The following is a 25,953-nucleotide window of genomic DNA, read 5'->3' as shown; positions in this document are numbered from 1 at the left end:
CCCATCATTCTCCAGTGTGGCTGAGTTGTTAATCATTCATTGGGCAGCCAAGGAGGGTGCCCAGTCCACACAACAGGAGTGTAACCTAACACCACTCCTTTCACTTTGCCTCTCTAATCCGAGCTTTGCCTCCTCTACATCACACACTCTCTGGGGTGCTGACTCAGACCAGAGGAACCATCTGATCCCGGATGTTTCTGGGCAGCAGCTCTTTTCTGCCATGTTTACCCTTGCATCACTGGCACACAGATAAATCTGATTCGTTGCTGAATCTATTTCAAACAAAACATGGACTTATGGCCATATGGGCAAAGGACTGTAGCCTTAGTACTGCCTAAAATCAAGAGTTTTTATATTTTCTTTTTTTGTTATCTAAACCAAAAGCTACTTCTTACAGGTGCATATTCATAAAATAGAAGATTGTTAAAAGCTTTCATTTTCTTCTGTAGGCCAGTACAAAAACCATGACTGCCTATTTTCTGTAAAATATAGTAACACAATAAAGTATATGTCTAATGAAAACAACATGTTTAGTTAGTATGAAAGTTCCATTTAGAAATATTACTTAAAACTTGTTTTTTTTCTGTTTTAATTCTGCCTGTGTTTTGGTGCTGAAAACCCAGGTTGGTTAAACACCATCTGCCCGCTCGGCTGCATTGTTGGCTGTGATGTCTCTGATCTTCCTCTTGATGATTAGCACCATTGAGTCTTTATTGGCATTGGGTTTTCCTGGCCATTAAAGCACAGTAAAGGCATTGTCATTTAACCAGATATGGGTACTTATGGCAGAGCCAGAACTTGGCATCATGTATAGAGCTTATATTGCTTTGAAAAGATGACTTTAGACTTTTGAGCAGAGGTGCATTCCTGTTGGCAAGAGGAGGGAACCTCAGATGAGTTTGATAGTCGTAGCTCATGTCGTAGATACATCTGTGTGTTGTGCTATTGAGGCACCAACTTCACCTGCAGTCCACACCTTGTGAATGTCCTTTAAACTCGCAAAGGGGCTTGGCTTCCCAATGGTTTCAAGGCTGCAGCTATCTCTGATGCCTGCGCAACATTTTTTTAATGCAGTTTTGCCTTTAATCAATTTTCCAATGGTATGCTTTTTTTTGTTCAAATTGTGCTGTATAACACAATGTGCTTGGATACAGCACACTGTCAACACCCGGCCTCTTTATCAGTGGCTTTTTGTGGCATAGCCCACCTCTAGAGACGACTAACACTAAAACAGCCTTCCCCATAGATGTGTACAACGTACTGCATATTAACATTGTCTGATAGAAGTTCTCATTTGGTAAATATATTTAATTCTCTGATAAATTGAGGAGTTTTATTTAGCTTTGGTCCTTAGGTATCAAACTGATCAGAAATAAACATATAAAAATGTCCCTCTCTGTATAATAATAAATCTAAGTATAACACATTTCTGAATTAGATTACTAAATAAAATATATTTCTGAATGTATACTGTCTCTAAATGAGATGTTCCTGTGTAGGATTAACTGTAAAAACCCTCCATCGTTTGTCATGAAAGTTAAACTGTAGAAATAGCTGTTTCATTAACCTGATGAGGAGAGTCACTAATACATTCTGAAAAAATTTCAAAAATATTTTTAAAGCAAAGCTTTGTAGGTTTTATTTAGATTTCTTTTTTTGTTTAATGTTTTGTGTGTTTATTTTGGTCTCCTCTGTTGCATGTTCTGTGTTTTCCTGTTATTTATGGTCAGTATGCAGTTCATCCATATCCAGTCACTCCTATTGTCCAGCCAGTGGATGATAGAATGGATGAAATGACAGACTGTATTACTTTCCTGTTCTTCTCTTGTTTTTATCCACCAATCTCCTCTGCTACATTTTCCCCTCCTCATTTTATATATTTACTAACCCATGCTTCCAGTTATTCCCATATCTCATCTAACCACCGTCTCTGGTTCTTCTGCGCTCACCCTATCTCTGCTCTCCTCTAGTCTCTACCAGCCCACCAGGCCCAGGCCCTCAGCTGTCTGGAGTCCCTGTGCTGCTACCAGCATGGGCAAAGCGGCTGTTCCCGCCTGGCCCTCCTCCTGGAACAAATGACGGGACAATGCAAGGCCAGCGTCAACAATTGCCACTCATCCAGCCGCAGCAACAGGTGGGGAGGACTGCAACGGCGACGAGGAACCATTATAATGAATTCCGATGAACCCTTTGATCTGGGCTGCAGTTCTGAATGTTTTAGCCCATGATTTCCCCGCGAGTCTCTACCTGTTCAAATTTGCGGCAGGTAAAACACAGCTGTGTGGAAGCAGAGTTACAGATGGTTCAAGGCTGGTTTTAGGGGTGTAGATAAACACCTTAAAAAGTTGGAGATGGATGATGAGTGGATCAAGCACTTCTAGACGTCCTCTGTTAGCTTTTTATTTCTATGATATTCTGGCATTATTACCCACGTAGATTATTACCTACTTAGCCTCATCCAATCGGAGCGTGCATCCAGAAAGGCACTGAAACCAAAAATATAGAGCATGATGGTTGTGCTGTCAACACGGTGTTGGACACTTTGGGCCACAGTGTTTGGATGAAGTGCAGTTCATTGTTGTTCTGATGTTACGCATTCAGCTGGGCACTGTCCAGTCTGCAAAACCCATGCCTACTTCAAATGTATCTGCCATATGTCTGTCCTTATCATGTGCTATGACCTGTGGTGTTGTCTGTCCTGATCGTCTTCTGTTCTTATAGAATTCCTCCTTTAGCTCAAAGTATGATGTCCAGATGGGGAGTGGGATTTTTTAGAGAAAATAGTTTATGCACTTTAATATCGAACAAAACTACTTCATTCACTGGTTGGCTTAGACCAACACTGCATCTGTAGCAGAACCTCATTTTGCAACGGGTCAACATATTGGTTGGTTGGCATCATAAATTATCCACATATTAAATGTTTATTGACAATAAACGCATTTATTTTTAGCTACTTAAAGAAGTATAAATAGACTGTTTTTATTATTATTATTGTTAAGCTTTACTGGGTATTATTGCATTTTGGAGCTCCAAACTATACTTAGGAATGACCCTTATCTGGAAATGTAGCATGATGTCTTCGCAGCAGATGAGAACGATTCCTGAATACTGCAGCTCCATCTTATTATACATTTAGAAAGTTTGACTCTTGAGTTCTCATGGGACTAACTCTAAAGATTGTAAGCTAAGTTTACAGTTAGCAGGTCTGCTCACTTTGCACTTTCTGTTTCTCTCTTTACCTGAATCCCAGTTACCATGTGAGGCAATTGATTAGTGATCAGCACTTTCTGCTGAACTTTCATTACCTCTGAAAATGTCTCTAGACACCAGATATTGATTGGATCAGTAATGAAGATGTTACATTGTTGTCTTTTGTTAGCAAATTAGATGTTTTTTTCTGTTAATGGTTGTGGTAAAGACGACATGCTGTGGGAAAAAAGGAGTGCAGTATCCCTTTGTGGCATCTTGGCTGGAGATGTATGGGATTACTGCTGTCGACCAATTTGAGTCCATTTTATTGCTGAATCATCCCTTGCTTATGAGTGGCTAAGTAAGAAACTCCAGAATACAACTTTATGTGAGGAATACCCGGTGAGGGTAACAGCAACACCTTTTACTGTGGAAACAGTTGGTGAGCAAAGAAGAGTCGCAGTCGTAAATCTGTGCCGTTGTTACAGAGTTTTCCTAATTTGTATTGAGGCACCTTTCTCATCAGCAAACACTGGGAGAGAGCAAACATAGGAAGGCTAAATAAAGTACAGAAAAGATAAAAAGGTGAAGCAGGGTTCAACATTCTGAAGGAAGTAAACAAAGAAACTTTAGTTTTGGTAATGTTAGCCAAACAGCATATGCATATATATATATATATATATAAACTGATCACAGCAGGAAGTTGATATAATAATTGTTAATTCTCTTATGTTTAATTAAGAACAATCAAAGCTCTGCAAACTCTGCTATCCAGAAGTTGCAGCAGCTATATTATGATCGGCGCTTTTTCTCTCCATCCAGGCTCACCTTAACATAATTATATTGCTGCCAGGGTCAGTCCACTGAAACAAGTACAGTTCCTCAGGGTTAGATTTTCCCATTAACCGATGATTCAATAGAGATAAATTGCCTCCTGTGAGGTTGATTGATTTGTTTTCTGACCTTGGCACGAAGTAACCAATTGGTTTCCTCCAAATGACAAATCCCAACCAATTTGTTTCCTCCCACAGGATTTAGGAAGAAACAGCAAATGTAACATAGATTGCAGCAGTTTTTTTGTTTTTTACTATAAATGGACGGAATGTAGTCAATAAATAGAACCGGGATGGAATCTTCAGTTCTGTTATCTCGCTGCATAGAATTGTCTGCTCACTTTAATCCACACTCTCTCTGCAAACCAAATACCTTCTTTCATCTATCATCATCTTTGCAGTTTGAGGAAAAGCAAAGGATTAATTTAAGGAGCTGAAGGGAGTAAAGTGAATCCACCCACATTTGGCCTTAATGCTAGGATACTGCCACAGGAGAAAAGGTGCTGCACACCCACTCCAGTATTCTATGCGTCACAAGCGAAGAGACTATATGGCTAGAATATTTACCACTTGCATTATACATAAAGTATTTATTCAGTATATATTTGAATATATACCTGGCACACATCAATGTCACTACTAAAGGATGCTTTAAAGTAACCAACATACAGCAAACGATCCATCTCTGTCCATACATTGAACTTTACTGAGACCTTCCACACTTAGAGAGCGACGTATCAACATGTTTCAGCACATCTTACACCAGTGTGGCTGCTGGTAAGTGTAGTTTTAAAAAGCAACCTTTTTTTGTTGTTTTTCTCCTACTTCCTGTTTCAACTTATTCATTTCTATTGGATCATGAAGCCTTTTACACGCTTCAAAGAGGAGGCTGACCTTAAGGGTGCGCTTGTTTTATAATTCCTGATGTTCCAGCTGAACAGAATCCCCCTTCTGTAAATGATGTGAACAAGAAAAACTCGCCCCTGTTTGACAGGAACTACAAAACAAGAACACTCCAGCCATCTTGTTGCATGGGGGCTGTGGCTGTCTTTGGTATTTTTGTTTCCAATGTTCCTGTATATATCTGTGTCGCTCTCACACACTCATCCTGTGTCTTTTTGTCCTTTTGTGTCTAAAGTCTGCATTAATCTCCCAGATTAATTATTCATGTTCTGTGGATGTCCAGCGTGAGTTTGACCTTGTCAGAAATATGCCTGTTCTCTTCCTTCCTGTTCTTGGGTCATGTTCCCTAAAGCTTTTTGAGTACTGTCTTAACCTGAAGGAAAACTATGGTTTTGGAAATCTATTATTTTTTTCTTTCCTCACTCTTAAAGTTTGGGGTGAAATCACCTCTGGTCCATTCACTTTTTCAGTACTAGACCGCGGTAGTATCCCTGGGTGGCCTTGTTCTTCTGTCTACCAGGCTTTAAAACGGTTGTCTGCATTTCAGAGATGCTTTAAATGAAGTCATGATAACTTTCAGGGCAGAGATGAAGGCATTCAGATATTATAAGAAACTGTTTACGATGCGCAACTTATTCAGCAAGTCCTAGACTGCTCTAGTTTTCGTAAATCTGTAAGCATTAAACTTAATAGTGTAAAATATCTGGTCTGTTGAAGTTCAGGTGTAGAAAGGAGTTCTTTTGTAAGTGAAAAGCTCAGCTCAGATGTTCAGGGTCGGTTAGCATAGTGTAGGTTGGTCGCCTGTGATCCAGAACTTTAGCCAGCTGCAGCTTCCATAGTTTCTGACCCTGTGATCTGAAGCCTGTGGTTAAATGGAGAAGGTTAGATGAGATGTGCCTTTATCGTTTTATTCAATGTGTTTGTTTGTAGTGTAAGCTCCAGACGTTAACAGTGGGCCAAAAAATGTCAATAAAACCTGCTAATGGCTCTAGTGTAAGCTAATGAGGGACATTTGGTACTCATAACTAACTCATCCTCCCATCACTAACTCCTCACTCATCCATCCTTCCATCTGCTCTGCTTCCTCCAGCCTTATTGATTGGGTTTACTTATGTCTTTATAGCTACTGACAGCTCAGCTGTCCTCTACCCCAGCCCCCCCAAAAACACACACACACACTCCTAACTTTTAGCATTTATCTCCTAACCTTCAGTCACTGCTGTTTTCAGGTCTTGGAGCGACACAGAGAACTTCTATTCCAATGATCGCAGCATCCTGACTCTGTCGCCCATCGAGGCCAGCCGCTGTTGACTCCCATGGCCACCACCCTTTATGCACGCATAAGTGGGAGAACACACCACCACCCAGCCATGAGTCACAATCTGACCCCGCCCCCTTGGTACCATTTTATGCACCCACTATGTTTTTAAGTCTGTGCCTCCTTAGTGGAAACCAGCAACAAATGGGATGCTGCTCCAGCTCTGAGCTGCTGTCTGTCTGCAGCCTCCTTCCTGTCCCTGACTTCATCATTTCTTAAAGGCTGAGACAAGCATCAGAGGAAATGAAAGGAGTCAGCCTGGTTCGCCGTCTCTGCAGCCGTAGCACTTCATGCTGAAAGATACGATCAGTACATGAGCAGGAAATATCAGATTCCCAGACTGTGAGCCTTGTAAGATGATCTGAAAAACACACTTTAAAAAGTCCTCATAAGTTCCTTTCTCTGGATAGGTGCCAGACTTTTCAGCGAAAGCAGACCTGAATCTTAGCAAACTTTCTATGTTCTGGACTAGATTTGTTGTTTTTCACAAGTGTTGATCAGCACAGCTCAAAGGTTAGAACTGGAAGAAGCTTAAATAAGCCAGACGGAAAGAACTGAAGATCCCAAGGCTTCCTGTAGTCTGTGAGCTGTCTGATCCACTGCTGCACCTTAAATGACTCGTTCAGACGACAACAAGTCCTGTAGCATCCAGACGTTCTGCTGGGACCTATCCTGCTCTCTGAGCTGAACATGGAACTTAATCTCTTCAGTGGTACCAAAGACCAGAAGATCAAGCGTGGAGTTAGTGTTTATTTTTGTGCCTGATTGTACAGAAGCCTATATCGTTATGTAGTTATTTGTCCGTGCTGCTTTCTCGTCTTGCCGTTCAGCCCTCTGTCTCCCAGCGCATATGTCTGAAAGAGGCAGGAAGATTTAAAAAGCCATACATTTTGAATAGAATATATATTAAGGATTGAGCTGCAGATAAAAGTTGTCAGAACCTCTTGTTTCCCACAAATGCCTTTTCTCCAGCAGCCTGATGACCAAAAGCCTCCCAGCGTTATGGAACCACTGGGATTCATTTTAAAGGTACAAGGCAGATACGTCTGAAGCCTAGAAACTTCTTCAGGTTTGTTTCTGTAGGACAAGATGAAGTGTAACGATGAGAAGCTTTTGGAAGTCAGGGCTGGTTCTCATTAAAGTAGACAGAAGAATGTTTTCATGAATTTCAGAAAATATTTTTAGCAGAAAGGAAAAGCAGAGCGTTTGCACAAATCACATTTCAGCATCACATTTTCTTGGTTTTCATTATCATTATCACCACTTGATTGATCATTTAAAGTCCTGTTTTTGCTGTTACATTCCTTTAGCCTTGTTTGTGGTTGTTTCTGTTGTGTGTTGAAGTAGCATCAGAGGCCACCTGTCGCCTGCAGGTCACACTCTTTATTGCTTGTTTAGGGTTAATAACTGTGGTCTAATGGTGAGTCGCAACCAAGACAACCGTTTTAAACTGGACACCAGTATAACCACGCAACACTGGATATGCCTCAGCACATCAGGGAGAGGAGGCAGAGGAATCGTACGTTGCATGGTTAAACATTTTCCTCTGCAGCTCAGGACTAAATAGCTTAATGTTCCTGTCTGTCGGTTCATTAAATATTCTTGTTTTCTGTAAGGTACACAAACAGGTGGAAGTATGTATTTATTATAGATAATTATTTAGTTTTGTTGTTTTCTTACTAATTAAATGTATCTATTCACGTTGTTGGTTCTTTGAGTTTAAAGGTTTATGTTTGCTCAGAATAACTGTCCCACCGTTCTTCTACAGAGCTGATTTCAGTTTATCTTTAACCAGCTGACCTCATACTTGCTAATCTACCAGGATGGACCTTCATTGTTATGTGTGGAAAAAGACACGTTGATGCTGTTATAATAAACTTAGTTTCATCAAACTTTTTTTGTGGAAAACAGTTGTTTGAAGTCACCTCAAAGTACCTTTATTCTGAGACTTAAAGTAGGAGAGTGGGGTTGAAGCAATATTTATCTAATGGCTTCAGCTAAGAGAGTTGCATCATGGGTATTGTAGTAAATGAGATAATGTTGACTATAGACTGGGTAATTAATGTGGGAATGGTTAATGTTGGGCCTTGTTCCTTTTTACATTTCAGAAAAAGACACAAAACTACCTAGTTTTGATCTTCAGGTTGGAGTTGATTGTTTTTAGCTAACATTTGTGAGGTCAATAAAAAATGGAGGTATCACATTGGTGATTGGACACAAATACATTTACTCTGGTTATGATATGGTACCCAGTAAACAAAAAATAAAGGGAAAAAAAATGTTTTATTTTATAAAGAATAAAATGTGTCTGCATAGATTAACGTAGTATAAAACTGTTTCTCAAGAACCTAAATTAAAAGAATATTACAATAGAAATGTTTTAGTTTTACCCAACATTACTGGCAGGTTTTCCCATGGCTAAATTCAGCTACCTTTTCATGGCTGTTTGCTGGTCAGCTGTCAAGCAGTACTAAAATCTAATTTGGGTTTTGTGTGATATTCTTGTTTTCTGAGAAACGGACTCAAAGCAATCTTTATCTTAAAACATCTAAAGTTTCCCCTTCTATAATTTCAGTTGTTTAAAACAATTAAATATATTGATTTAATTAAACCTACAGTTTCCATCATGCAACTCAGAAGCGTTTGTTCCTGTTCCTCATTTCTACCAGCTGCTTAAATGGTGGCTTCCTCTTTCATAACAAACATATTCACATGATGATGAAAGACAGCAGAAATCTTTTATTTCTTTTTATTTGCTGCTTTAACGTAAACAGAAACGCATCCAACCTTTCTTTTTATTGAATGAAAAATCAATTTTAGCTAAATGTAGACTAAAAATCGTGTCATCCTTTTTATCTACAGTTTCAAACACATGCTGCTGTTTTTGTTTTAATAGTAAACAGAGGTTGTTTCCTTCATGTTTCCTTAGCTCACACAGATTTCCTCAATTGAATCACAGCAGCTTATGGCCCAGAATCAGTTTTCAATACTCATGTGGAGAAAAATCAGCAGCCGGTCAATCAGGACTGTAGAACCATCACCAGATTTGGACATTTTCTAATCTTAGCATGTAGGAGTGATGTCACTGCTCCGACATCACTGATTTTCTGAATGATGATTACAGGAGATGGAGGATGAGGGCCAATTGGACAGAACTCCAGATCCAATGCCCCCTGGTGGTTATAAAAAAAAAGCTTTATATCATGGTGTTTTAAAATCAATTTGGTTCACTTAAGTCGGATTATTACAGAACATATTTTTCCTTTAAAAATTGATGTAAACACCATATAATCCCATGTGACTGCCTCTATCCTGTCTGTTTTTCTTTGGTCCAAACAGCCATGAAAGCAGGTGCAAAAACCAGATCCAGACACTGTCATCTGTTAAGGTCAGCAGCAGTGTTCAGATAAATACCCCCTCTGGGGTATTTTCTTTCATTATTATTTTAATGGAAGCAGAAACTTCCATTACCCAGCCAAATGATTTAGATTGTGGCTTAATATTCAATCACGTTCGACCCATCACCTCGACATCCAAAACCGTGCAGGATTAATGGATTCCTTAATAAAGCATCTGTGCATTGATGCTCCTGCTGTCGGTTACTAAAGGTCACTGGGGTCCAAACTGAACCCGATCCTTCTTTTCTACAAATATCAGCTGCTGTCCTCACCTTCAGTTTATCTGTGATTTAATTTCCATGATTGTGTAATAAAAATCAAGCCTTTGTTTTTGGGAAGATTGAACTTAACAGGAATACAAAAATAATAAATGAAGGTTTCCTTAATGAAATCATCAGAATGAATGAGGATCAAAATGAAAATGTCAGAACCATCTGTCAGTAGAAAGCATCAACGCTTCAATCCTGTCTTCAAGCAGCAATAAACCTCAGCAATCACTCTCCTACTGGCACATATCTGATGTCTGTCCTCCTTAGAGCTAAATTCTTGTTTGCTAAACCAATAAATCTTTATGGGAATGATCTGTGGAGTTTTTTATTTGACTGCTGACACTGGAGGTGATATAAGGGGCTGGCTATTTTTAGCTGCAAAACAAATCCAGATAAAGCAGCTTTATGGACGTTCATGTCAAACGTGGAATTTTGGGGCAGATTAACAATAACTGGATAAGAACCACATTTTACTGAAACTATTTTAGGATTGAAGATATTTTCTTTGTTTCCCTTGTTACACCCCGACTATTTGAAGGTGACAATAAGGCAATTCAAAATTGTGAATCATTGCAGAACAAAGAGAAACAAAAAGTGTAGTAAGCATAATCTGTTCAGCCTCCTTTACTGGGATGCTCAGTAGTAGACAGGTGTGGTGGTTGTTTATGAATATGAGGAAGCAATCACTGCATTGTGGAGAGGATTAAATCCAGTTTGGGTTATTAAAAAACCTCATTAGCTTTGAGCATCTTGAAGAGCTCTATTAAGTCCATCTAAAGTAGGATATGAAACAACAATCCTAGCAAGATTTCACCATCTGGGTAAATGAATCTACATCTAAAACTCTCCTTTCTCTGACTGAGTTTGAGCTTCTGCAAATCAATGGGAAAGTCTTTTTACCTGCAGTCCATTTCACGAAGCAGGTTTAACAAACTCAGATTCAAATCCACTTTTCTAAATTGATCGAACCTAAAGTTGGGAACTCTGAGTTTTCGGTTCTACAAAGGCTCCAATGAATTAGTTTAATCAACTCTAAGTAGAACCACTTAAGGGTTTAGCACGTGCGTAACAAGTATGAAAAGCCATTATCAGTGGAGCCCTGATTCCAGGAAGTGCCTATTTCACCCTGGAACTAGAGATTTTAATGCAGATATTTAAAAAATATACCTATTTCACCCCACTGGAACTAGAGTTTTAATGTAGAAATGAAAAAAACAAAAATTATTTTTAAAAGACAGAGAAACAGCGCTACAGCTGCAAAGTATAAGGAAGGTGGCGAAGGAGAAGATTGTCGCTCAAGTTAATGCATAAGTTTATATGAAGTGGGCTATGGCAGGCCGTTTTTACATTTATTAAAAGCATTCTCTCCTTTTTTCCATTTGTAGATCACTAAAATAAGATTCTTGTATATTCTATATATATATATATGTATATTCTTCTGTAATATATTTTCTAAATTACATTTTTTGTAGCAGAAACTGAATTTCAGAAAGTAAAAGAAATAACTAGTAAGAATTAAACCTTTTAAATAGCTATTTTTAAAATTCATCAGCTTGACTGAATATGTATTTATACCTGAAATACATTTCTTTATAGTCAAAATAATACAAACATTCTAAAAGGTAGGACCTGTGCATCATTATGGGGTTCCTCCTCAGTTTAATTCTGTCTTCCATCAGGCAGTAAATACCAAGTGGCTGCTTGCAGCTGCTTTGGATGTTATTATCCCAATAAATAGTTATTAGCGGTTATCAGTCCCATAGAATGGCTTCATATTGTCCCAGAATACTAACCCAATGGTAATTCCTTTTCCCTCTGAGGAATTATTCTATTTATGTGTAATCTGAAAATAAATTCAGTAGTTCATGTACTGTAAAAACAAAATTATCTGCATCTCACTCATATTAAACAAACCAACAACAAATAAATCTCACATCCTGTCAGTTGAGTTGTAGAATCATCTCTTTAATTCACTCTGAATTAATGCAGATTATTCTTTAATAAGATAATTTTCAAACAGAAATACAATGTTTGTTTTTAAAACTTAATGTGTCTAATGGGGCTAGTGAAGGATTTTTATTTTTATTTATGCACAAAACTATGACAAAGATCTCCTGGCTAAATTAGGAAACAAAACAACGTGATTGGCTTTATGGCGAGCGGAGAGAGAGGACACAGAGTTTACTGAGGAAAACCTGCTCCCAACCAGGTAAGCTCTGGGGAGAATGTTACTATGGTGACTGAATCAGAAATTGAATAAACTTTCTTTGTAAAGTGAAATACTCAGAGTCAGTTACCATGGCAATTTACTCTGTGAACCTAACCTGGTCGGGAGCAGGTTTTCTTCAGAAAATCCAGAGTTTATTTTGGTCTCCTCCCCTTTTTTAAAGAGGAAGTGGTGTTTAAACACCTCATTGATTCTTTGGGGACATACAGTATTCATTGCACACATTTCAGTCACGTAGAGCGCATCAAAGGGAATGAAATGGCATGTCCTTTAATGGATGATCCTGTTTGTAAAGCCAGGTAGCTACTCTACTCCCATGATGTGCTCAAGGCTTACCTGCTTGAATTTTTTTTTTATATTTCATTTTCAGCTGCTCTTTTGATGCCTGCAGGATTGCACCTATCCATGAAAACTAAATTAGGTTTAATAAAATACTGTTCTTCCAGTTTCACCTCTGATATTATAACAGTTGGGTAAGTTACTCTAAAATAGTTCTTAATTACTAACTACAAATTTTATCTTCAACAAGTCTAATTAGATTAATGTAATAATTACTGTCTCTAGAAAGTATTGGTCTACTTACTAATTTGTTTTACTTACTTATTAATTACTTTCTAAATCCCAAATCAACCTCAACCACTTGAACAATACAAGGAGAGACAAGAAACTGCACTTCTAATGCTTTCAAATAAACAATATTCAATTGCATGAATTAATCTTAAATTGACCAAGGTGTATAACTAGAGGGAGAAAGTTCAAATCAAAATATACCTTTTAAAATTTGATATTAAATCCACTATTGTTTTATAGTCTTTAATTTAATTACAGTATTTATATGACTTAAGTAACTTAATTCATTACACCCAACACTGTATAAAAGTAATTAAACTCGAGCAGCTATTTTTACCCAAGCTAACTCTCTCTCCTTCGCCGCTGCAGCCGTGTTGCTTTTAAAAAAAATACATGTTCAAATTCTGCATATGCTTGCATAAGCACATCCAGTTCTGCTGGTGAGAAATATGCACACCTTTTTTTGTCTGACGCTGTTGCCATGGTGACTCGTGATATCTGTGCTCCATTGATAATGGCTTTTTATAGTTGTGGTGCACGCGCTTAACTCAGAGTCAGTCAATTTAGAGTCGATTGAACTAACTAATTTCAGCTGTTCTGAAACACAAAACTCAGAGTTTCCAATCTCAGGATAAGTCAACTCAGAGTTCAAGTTTTAACTCAGAGTTGGTTGAACTTCCTTATTGAAACAGGCCCCTGATCTGCAACTGTAATATCAGCAACAAAAGGGTTCTTGAAATTAGGACACTTTCAGCACTTTAATCAAAAAGCTTTAAAGTTACTAAAGTTTGTGCAATCACACTTTGCAAAACGTTTCAAGGGATATTGATTTGCCACTGAAAAATTTGAGCAGAAATGAGTGAAATTGTAATTGGAGCATAAAAACTTTTGTCTAAACAGTAGGGAAATTCATATGTAACTGTGTTAAGACTTGAAGACTGTATTTGTGGCAATACATGAAAATAAACAGGAGCTAACACTTATATTAAAATGACAGAAATAACCTCAAAGTTTGCTGAATTGATGACATGAAACTGGTGTTCATATGAAGCAAATATTGAGCAGTTCTAGCTCCCAGGTTAATATAATAAGCATAGCCCTAATTTTGTTATACCCCCCCCATCCCCCCGCCCCACCCAAGAAGATGCAAATAGTGGAAAACCACTGAGACAATAAACAAAACAATGAAACAAAAAAATCATTAGTTTCTAACCTTTTGGATTTTTTTTTTAAAGCCTTCCCTAATTTGATAAATCATCTCTGCTGTGTTTTTATGCAAACAGCCTCACTGCAGGGCAGATTATTAGTCAGCTTTGATTTTATAATGACTTTTTGGGCAATCAAATTAGAGCTGAAAATGTCCCGTTCCAAATTATATATTATGCTGTCCAATGTTTTAAACCTGTTAGGTTATAAGCTAAAGCTTGTATCCATGAATATAAAAAACAAATAAAATTCCTTTATTAAAAGCACCACAGGGGGCTGGGTATATTAAAAAGAAAACGTTTATTACAGCATTTGACAAATCTAACATTCAAAATAAGCTACAAAAAGTCCATGAAATAAACAGGAGTTACAGTTTAGTCTAAAAGGCCTCATAGCATGGCGTTAGTTAGGAGAGGGTGACCGGCTGAAGCTTCTCCTGCTCAAACCGCCGTTGTGTGATCCTCATCTGTTGGCGGATTTAGCAAGAAACAAACATCTGTCCGCCCAAAGCTGCCTGTGACCGACTTTTCATGGAACGGGCAATCTTTAGGCCAGATCTGGTACCAAAAATACCTTTTTGAAAGAACTCTACTGATGCAAAATTACTCTGGACTGCTCTGGTTTCAGAAAAATTGATCAGGTTGTTGAGCTTCTTAACAAATGACTTTAAATACCAGCTGAATTGTACAGAAAGAAGACAGTATATCTATACAAATGCACATTTTAGGGTTACTGCATCTGTATCTACCTTTGGTGGTGGTAACTTGAGCATGAAGGAATAAAGGTTGGACAAATTACCCAGAATTAAACTGGTTTCTGTTGAAACTCTACCTCTGATACATGGTAAACATGTTGCTGTATTATTTGATGTCAGTGGGAGCTGTCTAGTGCTGATATCAAAGGATTTTTATCTTTAAACGTTGTGTGTTTATGCCAAACATTTTCATCCCCCGCAAGGACACAGTGAAAGAAACTGAACTTGTACTCCATCTATTCTACTGGTGTCCAAAGTTTGTCCTCATGGGAACCGGTGTCCTAGATGACTGTTTGCTTCAACAGACCCGAATCAAATCAGTGGTTCTTTACTTAATAAGCTACCGAGGGCAAATGCAATTAAGGCATTTGAATCGATCGTTTCCAGTAGGGCTGCAACAAACGATCATTTTGCAAATCGTTTAATCCGTGAAATTTAATTTATCGATTAATAAACGGATAGCAAAAGGTTCCTTAAAGACCTTTTACAAAAATTAAACCAGGTGAAACTCAAACTTTTCCACTTGTGGAGGTCTGGATAGAGCATATTGACAGACAAAAAAGTTTTATTTATTTTTATCTTAAATGCAAAATATTAACTTTTTTTTTTTTTTTACAAATTTTGTATAATGACTGCTCTAAGTGGGTCACTCTGTCAGCTAAAATCATGTGTTAGATTCTCTATGCTCCGGTTAATGATTAAATTAGTTGACGATTATTACAAAAATTGATTCATAACGATTAACTCGATGGTTTCAGCCCTAGTTTCCAGGCAGAGGCACATCTAAAACAGGCAGGACGTTGGCCCTTCAGGACTGGAGATTGATGCTTTGTTGGGAGGGAGAGATACAGAAAGGTCAAAACCCTTCAACAATATCAGCACAAACACTTGAAACTTTCACGACAATTAATATAGAAGATAATCATTCAGTTTTGAACCCACTGCTAAACCATCAGAGCCGATCAAGGAGCCCAATCTGATCTGTCGGATGGGTTGGTGCTGTTCTAATTAAACCTGCCATCAACTGTGATTCAGTAGCTTTAGATCAATGAAGACAATTATGTTTGTTTTGAGTTTATTTTATTTAACATTTTCTAAGACTCAGGTCTCTTTCTTAATTTTTCTTTTAATAGATCCACGGCAAAAGTAAATGAGACTGATGCTACTTAAGGACCTGCAGGACAGTATGACTCACTGCAGACATTTTAAAGAAACTAGAAATCAACAGGACGTAGTGATGTGTCTAAAAAGGGCAACAGTATCTTAAAGATGTGAAGTTTATGCAGTGAAACACTGAATAACTGCACCACTGCTCTGTGACAGATGGTTTAAAATCTCACTCAGCTCGCCTCCATCCCTGCACCCCCCCTCAGTCAGTTTGTGGGTTTAACTGTGGGAAAGTTTACTGGCTGCCTCCCTCTTCCTCCTCCAGTTCCACCAGAGCGGCGTGCCGGCTGGCCTGAGAGCCCTCGCTGAAGAAAACCTTTTTAATCACGCCTGATTTTGGCGCCCGGATCGTGTGCTGAACAGACAGAAGCACAGACGTTAAACAGCCTGTCTGACGGGGGAAGTGAGACTTTTATTTGCGTGTGTGAGAAACAGTCACCTCCATCTTCATGGCTATCATGACCATCAGAGGGTCTCCAGCGCTCACTTTATCTCCAGCCTTCACCAGCACCTGAACACAAACGGACATGGTTCAACATGACGACGCAAAGTGATGCATAGAAATGCCATTTCAGATGTTTCTTCTGTTATTATTACTGCAGCAACAAATCTCTGAGGGAGCACTTTCCTGAATGTAAACTGTTTTATACTCAGATGTTTATATTTTTAGAAAATAATAAAGACAAAGGTGAGAACTCTGCTGAGTCACAGTTCACATAAGAGCCAGCTAACACTTTAATATCTACATTACAGTGCAGGGAAATAAAAATCAATCCCCTTCTGACATTATCCAGAGATGTTTCGCAGACATCGTCAGATCCAAACCTGCCGCGGTTCTTCTAAATAACTTGAGGCTAGTGTTTAAGATTTTAAAACTGGTGATTTTGGTGATTTTCAAAACAAACATGATGATAATAAAAATAATTGGAGACCATCGCTCTCAAAGCCACACTGAGAGCACAACACACTTCAAGGACAGATTTAATTAAGAAAATTCTGATTTTAGGCGAGAGACAAAACTTCTCGAGATCAAATGTGGGTTTAGAGTAAATAAACATGGCCGAAAAGGAAGATGCAGCGGAGAATCTTGTCAAATAGAGAATCTTTGAAGTAATTAAAGGTGCTAGTTAAATGAGTGCAGATAGAGTGAGCAGGGGCTCCTCCTGCCCTAATGACGAGTTGAATTTTGAACATGTTAAATCAAATTCACCTTCTCTATGGTTCCAGTCATGGGGGCAACGGCTCCCCCCTGGGCCCCTGACCCGCTCACACCAGCCAGATACTTCGGCACAGGAACAGAAATCTGGGTGCTTCCTTCCTGCACAACAGATGGAAAGATTAAACGGATCCAATCTGGTCCTAAAGATCCTGAATAATTAAATGACAGGTAATAAACAACTATTTTAATATGTAAAGCTTATATTTAAGTGTTTGTTTTAGGATTTATAACAGACTTTAAGACAGTTTTTTAGGTGCTGGTTTCAGGACACTTTTGAAGCCATTTAGACATGAAACGTACCAACATCAAACCAGGATAGTAAGATAACAATAAAAGATTAAAATGTTACCATAAGAAAAGTAATTGGTAAGAATCAGAAAAAAGTCTGATCAATGTGCAAAAAGGTGATAAAAAATAAAGTTTGTGTAACTTTCCGAGTCAGCAGCAGTAGTGAGAAAGTACCATGGAGAACAGGTGAACTGTGTCTTCCAGGATCACCAGTTTGGGACGAGACTTCACTCCATTTACTGAGCAGTGCAGGAACGAAGCCCCGCCCTCCAGCTCAATGGCCCCGGTCACATGGTACACTTCCTCTCCCACCTGAAAGAAGAGCCCGGATGTTCAGACTGCAGAGTAGTGGCATTCAGAACAGTCCTTTTCCATAATTTTTTTTGTTTTGCGTTAAACTTAAAATCTGTCTGCATGCAAAAATAACACAAGAACACTTTCTTCTTCTTCTTCTTCTTCTTGTACTCTTCCATCAAACTTTCTAATCTTAATTAATTTTTCCCCAACAAATTTCCCTCTTTCAACGTTTACAGTTTTCTCAAAATTTGATGAAAAAAAATGCAAAACAACAGACAGGATTTTGGTCTGCTGCTTATCTACAGCTAAGAGGAGGAGGCGAGAACATCAGGAAGGCTGTTACTGCAACAGGATGCCCCCCCCCTCAACCCAGTGCAGGTGGTGGTAAAAAGGATATATATATATATATATATATATATATATATATATATATATATATATATATATATATATATATTCTGTGCTACATTGTTTCAGAGATATTAAAGATCAGTTTTACGTCGTCCAGAGGTCAACTATCCCCCATTAATCTCCGAACTGAATAAAGTTATCTACTTTTCAGTGCCAATTTATTTGTGCAGGTAAAACTGTTTGTGCTGGTTTGGGTTTTAAGACTTTATCAAAATGAAGTTGCCATTCAAGTAGATGTTAGCACTGCAAAATTTCAGAACGTTAAGTCCTAGCATAACATAACATGTCATTCCTGAAGCCCAAGGCACTCCCAGGCCAACTGAGAGACATAGTCCATCCAGCGTGTCCTCTGTCTTCTACCTTGCTCAGCTCTCTCTTATCAATGAAAAACCTGTGCAGCATCTGCATTATGGCAGCAGCCAATCTGATCTGTCTATCAATCTCCCACTCCATTTTCTCCTCACTGGTCAACAGGACACCAAGATACTTTAACTTCTCCACTTGAATCAGTAACTCTCCTACAACCTGAAAGTGACAAGCCACCCCGTAGTGTCCCACGTAAAAGAAGCCGGCCACCATGAGCTCACAGACAAACCCCAACCCCAGTCCTGGCTCCAGGGAGAAGTCCTGGCTCTGCCATACTTATCAACGTCACACGACTAAATTTTTTTTGTTCATCATGAGAACTTTCTGAACTGCTCTTTGTCTGACCTGCCACCCGCCCATTTGCCTAAGGAGGCCCTACCTGGGGCATTTGAGCCCCCCAACAACATAGCCTCATGTATGATCACTGACACACCTCCACCACATCGTTAAGGTGGCGGTTAGAGGAGGGGTAGAGGGTGGAATTAAGGGTATCGGCAGGGCTAAACTGAAGGATCTGGGAGGCTGGTGATTTACTAAATATCAAACAATCACAATGGGTGGAATGATTGTTTAATCTTTAGTAAATCTCCAGCCTCCCAGATCCTTCAGTTTGGCCCTGCTGTTACCCTAGGCAACCCCATGGCCTTTCCTGTCAGGGTCTCAGAAGTCAAACATCAAAACATAGATCACTAACTTTGATTTTTATCTAAATGTAAACATTTTTGTCAAAAAAAAACTTTTATTATAAAGAGATCAATCATTCAGGCTGAATTACCTCCTCAGCTCACAGTGAAGTTCTACAGAAGCCTGCTAATGACTAATGTGTTTAAGCAGAGGCTGATCTAACAGGGGCTGGACACCGGACATTTTTGCATTAAGATAAACCAGATGTAGTTTGATCTTTTTAATATTAAGGAAAAGTTTACAAAGAACAAAGATATTTATAAGTTTGAAACAAACACCTGAGGAAAAAAATTTTCTAACCTCAATAGCTTAGCAAACTTTTATTTATTAAAATATGCAAAGATACATTTATTTTCGGTCTTTTTCACATGAAAAGAGCGGCGAGGAAATGTTAAAGGCCCTGAATGTTAATTAAAAGAAAAAACTAAGACTTTAAAGCCATTTTAATTGAAGTGATTCCCAGCTTACCTGCATTCTGTAGCTGTCGTCTGAGTTATACGTGATGACAACATCAACCTCTGGAAATAAACAAGAAAACAATGTTTAGCAACTAAAGATGACGTTAGAAGCATTGGCCTTCCTCACACAACAGGACTTCCTTCAGAACATTTTTAACAGGAAGACTAAATAATGGATGAATCCTGATGAATCATTAACACGATACATTTTTGATGTGATTAAACTCAAAAGGACAGCAATCATACAGATTACAGAGTCAGAAACATACATATAGTCTGCTCTGTTTAAACCAAACTATAAATCTTATCAGTCACCTCCATTAAGGCATGCATACCTTCTGGGTTTTTAATAAAAAGGTGACTGTTTTTTTTTTTTTTAGGAGAAAACATTGCAAAGGGAATTACTTGATCTTAGAAACTGCTAAATCACAGTATTTTCCAGACTACACTGTGCACCTCACTATAGGCTGCAGCCACTACGTATTTTATTTTTTTTTAAACTGGAAAGATACATATATAAGCTGCACCCTGCTACTGAACTGCCGCCCACCAAATCTTTAGGGGCAGCTCTACATATCACCCCTAGAGCAGTGATGAAAAGGACGGTTAGCTCCTGTTAGCTTGTCGGTTCGCAGCAGTAAGATGGGGCTTCATCATCTCCATTTCAACTCTGCAGGAACTGACCCCCTCATCATTGGTTCTTTAATGCAGCCAATAAATGTCAAATTGAGTGAATGTGGGACATTTGTTCTCCTTCATGCCTGCTGTTAGCAAGTGCTTGTGCTAAATTATAATTAGCCCCTTCTTTGATTTCCAACTTTGACCTCCACCTCCTGGTGGTTAGGGAAAATCCACAGAAAAGCCGCATCTTCCTATAAGCCGCTCGGTTAAAGCGTGGGGAAAAAGTAGTGGCTTATAATCTGGAAAGTACGGTGATAATGTGAAAAAAAACTCTGTTTATGCAAAAATATAAAATCAATGATAAACGTGCATGCCTTTATTTTCATTCAATTAAAGAGAAAAAGTGACCTTTAAAAGGGACAAAAAATCCACCCAAAACTACATTGATATCACCTACTTTTGTCTCCCAGCTGTAAGGTCATATTTCTGTTAAACTGAATGTTGTTTCTCCAGCCGCTGCTGGAACCGAACGGAGAGAAAGGATCTGGAAAAAAAGAAAACAAACATCAGTTTTTCAGCCCGTTTCTCTCTTTACATCCTAAGGATCCTGCTCACCTGTGGAGGACTGGGTGAAGCTCTCTGTGTGTTTTCTCTCCTGCAGCAGCAGGCCCAGGGCAGCCTGGCAGATCGTCTCCCCAGATGGCGCTCTCGGGGTGGGAAAGAGATCTGCGTAGTACTGAGGGATAAAGCTGGTGCTCACGCGTCCCGCCTCAAACTCTGGGTGACCGGAGAGGCTCAGCAGGAAGTCTATGTTGGTGTTTAATCCCACGATCTGAGGAGAAATCAACCAGGCGGGGGATGGTGAGCAAGAAGAAGCTAGAAGGTCATGCTGAATGGATACAAACACAGCAGGTCCTACATTATATTGTCGTAAACAGTATCGTAGCTTCTTTAAGGCAGCAGATCGGTCCTCTCCCCAAACCACAAGCTTGGCAATCATTGGGTCATAATGAGCAGAAACCTCGTCCCCTAAAACCAAACAAACAAAGCTTTCATTTTCCCAAACAACCCATCTTGTTGTGACATTTGGAAATGTGCTGAATGCACAGAAAGGTCAAAGCCTTCGGTTCCCACCTTCTCTGACCCCGGTCTCTATGCGAGTGTGCTGGTCTGCTGCAGGCGTGGACAGATGCAGCAGGGGCCCCGCTCCTGGAAGGAAGTCGTTGTTTGGGTCCTCGGCATAGATGCGAGCTTCAAAAGAGTGGCCCCTTAAGGTTATAACATCCTGGAGGAGGGGCAGACGCTCCCCTGCTGCCACCTGAAAGAGATTTTTTTCTTTTAAATATCTTTCTGCATAACCTCTGATGCGGCAAAGATCTTTTCCTCCACCTCACCCTGAGCTGCCACTCCACCAGGTCGGTCCCAGTGATCATCTCACTGACAGGATGCTCCACCTGCAGCCTGGTGTTCATCTCCATGAAGTAGAAGTTGTGCTGTGCATCCATTATAAACTCCACCGTTCCTACAGGAAGATAAATAACAGATATATCAAATCTGTTCTGCGTTCAGCGGCGAGGCCAGTCTGTGGATATTTACCTGCTCCCACGTAGTTCACAGCCTTAGCTGCTCTGACTGCCGCCTCTCCCAGTTTCCTCCGAACTTCAGGGCTGATTCCAGGCTGGAAAAATATTCATACAGAACCAACATCATATGGTCACTTCATACCACATTATATGGTGGGAAATCCTACACTATTAATATTTACTGCCATTACTATTTGGAAATGTGCCCAATTTTAAATTATTAAAAAGTATGAATACAAATGTTTATGAGTCATATTTTCCACAAATATCTGCCATTCTTTACAAATGGGAAAGTAGATAATCTAAAATCTGCTACTTAAAAAACATAACATTTCATTACAATATTAATACTCAGTGATACTCAGCATTCATTTCACAGACCAGGGAGAAGGAGGCAGGATCTAATCGATACCTGAGGTCCTTTATTCTCTTAGCTTTTTAAATTTTAAATCATTGCTGATAATTGTGTTCCTTGAGGTTCTGATATTATTCTGTAATTTTGTTTTATTGTCTCTTTGTGCTGTAAAGGAATAACCCCTAGGAGAAAAAGTATTTCTATTCTATCCGTCGAGGATAATTCCTGTTTTTTTAGCTCTTACATCCTGCTTCATTACTCTGTCTGAATAAATAAATAAATACATAACTTACTCCAGGTGCCTCCTCGATTATTTTCTGATGTCTCCTTTGGACGCTGCAATCCCTCTCAAAAAGATAGACAGCGTTTCCATGCATGTCCCCGAACACCTGGACTTCTACATGTCTGCAAAGGGCAGCCAAAGCACAGATTTTAAAATAAAAACTTAAGAACAAAAAAAAACTAACAAAAAAGGGTTTTCACTACCTGGGATCCTCAACAAACTTTTCAACCAGCATCACATCATCATTGAAGGACTTCCTGGCTTCTCGTCTTGCCGACTCCAGCTGCTCCAAGAAGTCGGAGTCTGACCGAGCGATACGCATTCCCTAAAATACACGACCGTGTTTTCAGCCTGCAGCAGTAAAAACACAAGAATCAAACAGTTTCCCCTTTTACCTTCCCCCCTCCTCCCCGGACGGCCTTGATCATGACAGGGTATCCAATCCGGGCTGCCTCTGCTTGCAGCCGTTCATCGGACTGGTCCTCTCCATGGTAACCTCCAATGATTGGCACCCCAGCAGCAGCCATGATGTGTTTGGATGTGCTGTAAAGGAAAATAAGTTCATTCCAAAGACCAAAATGTAAAAAAATAAATATATAACTACAGAAAAAGTGGAGATGAATGACCTCTTGATTCCCATGTCTCTGATGGCAGAGGAAGGAGGCCCAATGAAGATGATTCCTTCCTGTTTGCACGCTTCTGCAAACTCTGTGTTTTCAGACAGAAAGCCGTAGCCTGGATGAACTGCCTGAGAACAAAAACAGCTGGTTTAGCCAAATAATTTAAAAAGATAAAAAAAAAATAATAATAATAAAATCTTCATTAGTTTTACTCACATGTGATCCGGATTTTTTGGCCACTTTCAAAACTTTCTCCATAGAGAGGTAACTCTGTTGGGAAGGTGGAGGCCCGATGTGGTAGGCTTCATCTGCCTGCAAAAATGCAAAGTTTAGAGCTGATAGAGAAAATAAACCTGAGATATATGAGAATATATCTGATCTAAGACTCTCACCATGGCCACATGCATGGAGTGTCTGTCTGCATCGCTGTACACGGCCACAGAACGCACACCCATCTTCTTAGCTGTTCGCATCACACGGCACGCGATCTCTCCTCGGTTGGCAATCAGCACCTTTTCGATCCTTCCCACCTCTGCTTGGACAAAACACTAAAACCTTCAGCTTCCTTTAGATTACCCAGGTGAAAGACTTTCCTAAAATTATCTGGTCTGCCGGCTTCCGTAGCGTCGTGATCGCGCATGTGCGCGCTTTCAGGAAATACTATACACTACTGTTTATGCTCTAAAAACATTCTAAATGACTTCGTTTCGAGTAAATTCTGGATGCTACCCACTCAGGACACTTGGATTACATTGGACGAGCAGTATGGAGGAATATTGACACGTTTTTTGTGGACTTTTATGGACCTTTCTGTCTCGGTCACCATAGACCTCCATTATTTGAATGTCAGCAGACAGCAAGAAGCCTCCCAGCTCTCCAGATGCATTTGAGATATCAAAAAAGTACTCCAGAGTGTTGTTCAGCATGGGGGTGAGTAGAAAATGAAGGCTAATCATGTTTTGGGTGTACTATTCCTTTAAATAGAAAAAAGAAAATTATTCAAATACTGATTATGATAGCAAAGAAAATAATACGGTAATCTTCTGGCTAAAGCCACAACCCCTGAGCACTGACCTTTGGTGGGAAAGATTCAAGGAAGTGATGGGAATGGAAAAAATAAAAGCAAAATTACAGTTTAAAGATAAATTGTTTCAAGAGACATGGGCACCTGCACTTATGGGGATAGAAAAACCTTAACTCTTCTGGAACTTTAACTGTAATCATTTTCATCTTTGGAATGGATAGGAATACAGAACGTGTATGGATTGACATAAAGTGTTCTCTCTAATCTTCTTATTTTTTTATTTTATTTTATTTGCTAATTATGTATTTGTATTTTTCTTGGCTTGTGTAATTTTTCTTGTTTGTATTTATAAATCAACACCTTTGGGAAAGGAAAATGTAAACAATTTATGAAATTCTGCAAAGAAATACCTTTTTTTACCAAATAAAAAAAATAAAAATAAAAAAATAAATAAAGAAATGAGAAGGTATGTAACAATTTATTGTGGGGGAGTGATGGCCTAGTGGTTAGAGCAGTGCACTGGTGCTCTGAGAAGGTTGCAAGTACCCGGTTTGATCCCCACAGCCTGCACTGTGGATCCCTGAGCAAGACCCTTAACACCACACTGCTCCCCGGGCGCCACACAATGGTAGCCCACTTCTCCCCAAGGGGATGGGTTAAATGCAGAAAGTTAATTTCTCCAGTGTGAGATAAATAAAATTCAATCAATTATTATAATTTTTTTAATTTTTTCTTTTCTCCAATGGAGGAAGCTGAAAGAGGTAATATGTAAACTGATGTGGGATTGAATTAGGGTCAGGTTCCTAGTATTATTAATCAGTTTAATGATAATAGAGCTGAACCATGTTGCTCTCTCACCTCCTGAAACAAGCCTCACTCCTCTTTTGGTCCATGACAGCTTCCTGAGGAAAGGAAACAACATCCTGGGTTTAGTTGATGTTTATCATTAAATTCGTCAGATTTAAAAGTATGTTTGATCACAACCGTTTGGACGAGATGTTCAAACAGACAATTGGGGAGAAAGAAATCATTCACGTCTCAGAAGTAAACAAACTGTAGCAGCTACATTAGCATTCAGCTAATTGTGTTTAACCTTGCTCGGTTCGTTATACTGGTTTGCACAATCTGATCCTTTTTGGTTGCATACCACCTTCAGATTGAGATAATCAAATAATTCAAAGTAAATAACAAATCATGAATTTTAATAAATACATTACAACCTTCACTGCACATCCGAGTCCTTGCCTCTTATTGAGGATAAACTCAGCTATGATGCAAACTCGAAAACTAAACGCCAAAACTCGAGCAAACTAAACAAGAAAAGGGGGGAATGGAGAGTTTCTAAGACATAAGTTAAGCAAGGACTTGGAAGCACTCACTGTGTGAATATTCTCAGACCCTGTAGTGTAGGAAAACTCAGAATAACTGCAGCCATTGCTACCAGCTGGACCAGTGCTAGCGCTGCTAGCTAGCTGCCTGCCAGACTGAGGAGAGAAGCGGTGGGACAGCTATATTTAAACCCCCCAAAATATTTAAAATCTGTTTCTTTTAACAATAAATGAAAATCTTCTTTTAAAACGGATGGGTTGTGTGGTCAAACCCCCTTAAAAACCACTGTGTATTTACTTTTTAACTTTCCCGAACTTTAAATATTGACAGACCTAATGAGCACCCGTAGCGTAGAATGGCCAATCAGAAAATTTAATGTGGAGGCGGAGATGAAAGTGTAGTTACAAAATATCACCAGCCGGGGGCAGTGTTTTTCTTTTCAACTAATGGCAATGACAGTAAACCATTTTCTGGTAGCTTTAACTCCCAGTGATGGACATCAGGGTCACTGAGATTCTGTTCATTTTTTATTAAAACATAGATTAATTGACACAGAGGAGACCCTGATTTTTATTTTT

The 25,953-nt window shown here is 39.1% G+C and overlaps 2 protein-coding genes across 8 annotated transcripts in view; one reads left to right on the top strand and one right to left on the bottom strand.

Moving 5' to 3' along the window:
* atp11b (ATPase phospholipid transporting 11B (putative)) overlaps positions 1-8,142 on the top strand; it is a 50,147-nt gene extending 42,005 nt beyond the window's left edge. For 3 of the 7 annotated variants that reach the window (XR_005281649.1, XR_005281650.1, XM_038295007.1), the window contains 2 exons: positions 1,971-2,134; positions 6,158-8,142. Coding sequence is in view for 3 of the 7 variants with exons in the window: in XM_038295007.1 (XP_038150935.1) it covers positions 1,971-2,134; positions 6,158-6,239 (246 nt within the window). In the remaining 4 variants the exon portion in view is untranslated. Of the gene's footprint in view, positions 1-1,970; positions 2,963-6,157 lie in introns of those variants that run through there. The other 4 variants (XM_038295008.1, XM_038295005.1, XM_038295010.1 and 1 more) reach the window with 3 other exon arrangements.
* Positions 8,143-14,197: 6,055 nt separating this feature from the next.
* On the bottom strand, positions 14,198-25,723 carry mccc1 (methylcrotonoyl-CoA carboxylase 1 (alpha)). Its single transcript, XM_038295063.1, has 19 exons — positions 25,426-25,723; positions 24,905-24,948; positions 23,415-23,554; positions 23,239-23,334; positions 23,029-23,150; positions 22,798-22,945; positions 22,606-22,727; positions 22,413-22,524; positions 21,778-21,859; positions 21,576-21,703; positions 21,316-21,499; positions 21,101-21,210; positions 20,797-21,013; positions 20,639-20,725; positions 19,571-19,620; positions 17,519-17,656; positions 17,048-17,155; positions 16,277-16,348; positions 14,198-16,192 (listed from the first exon to the last, which is right to left on the bottom strand). The coding sequence occupies exons 1-19, from the start codon at positions 25,479-25,481 to the stop codon at positions 16,073-16,075; spliced, it is 2,136 nt and encodes a 711-aa protein (XP_038150991.1). The 5' UTR covers positions 25,482-25,723; the 3' UTR covers positions 14,198-16,072.
* Positions 25,724-25,953: the final 230 nt, after the last annotated feature.

This window comes from Cyprinodon tularosa, unplaced genomic scaffold, assembly GCF_016077235.1.
Source record: "Cyprinodon tularosa strain WSP-4 unplaced genomic scaffold, ASM1607723v1 ctg35, whole genome shotgun sequence".
Taxonomy (NCBI): domain Eukaryota; kingdom Metazoa; phylum Chordata; class Actinopteri; order Cyprinodontiformes; family Cyprinodontidae; genus Cyprinodon; species Cyprinodon tularosa.
Note: the sequence above shows the minus strand (reverse complement) of the source record. Positions and strands in the feature narration are given on the sequence as shown.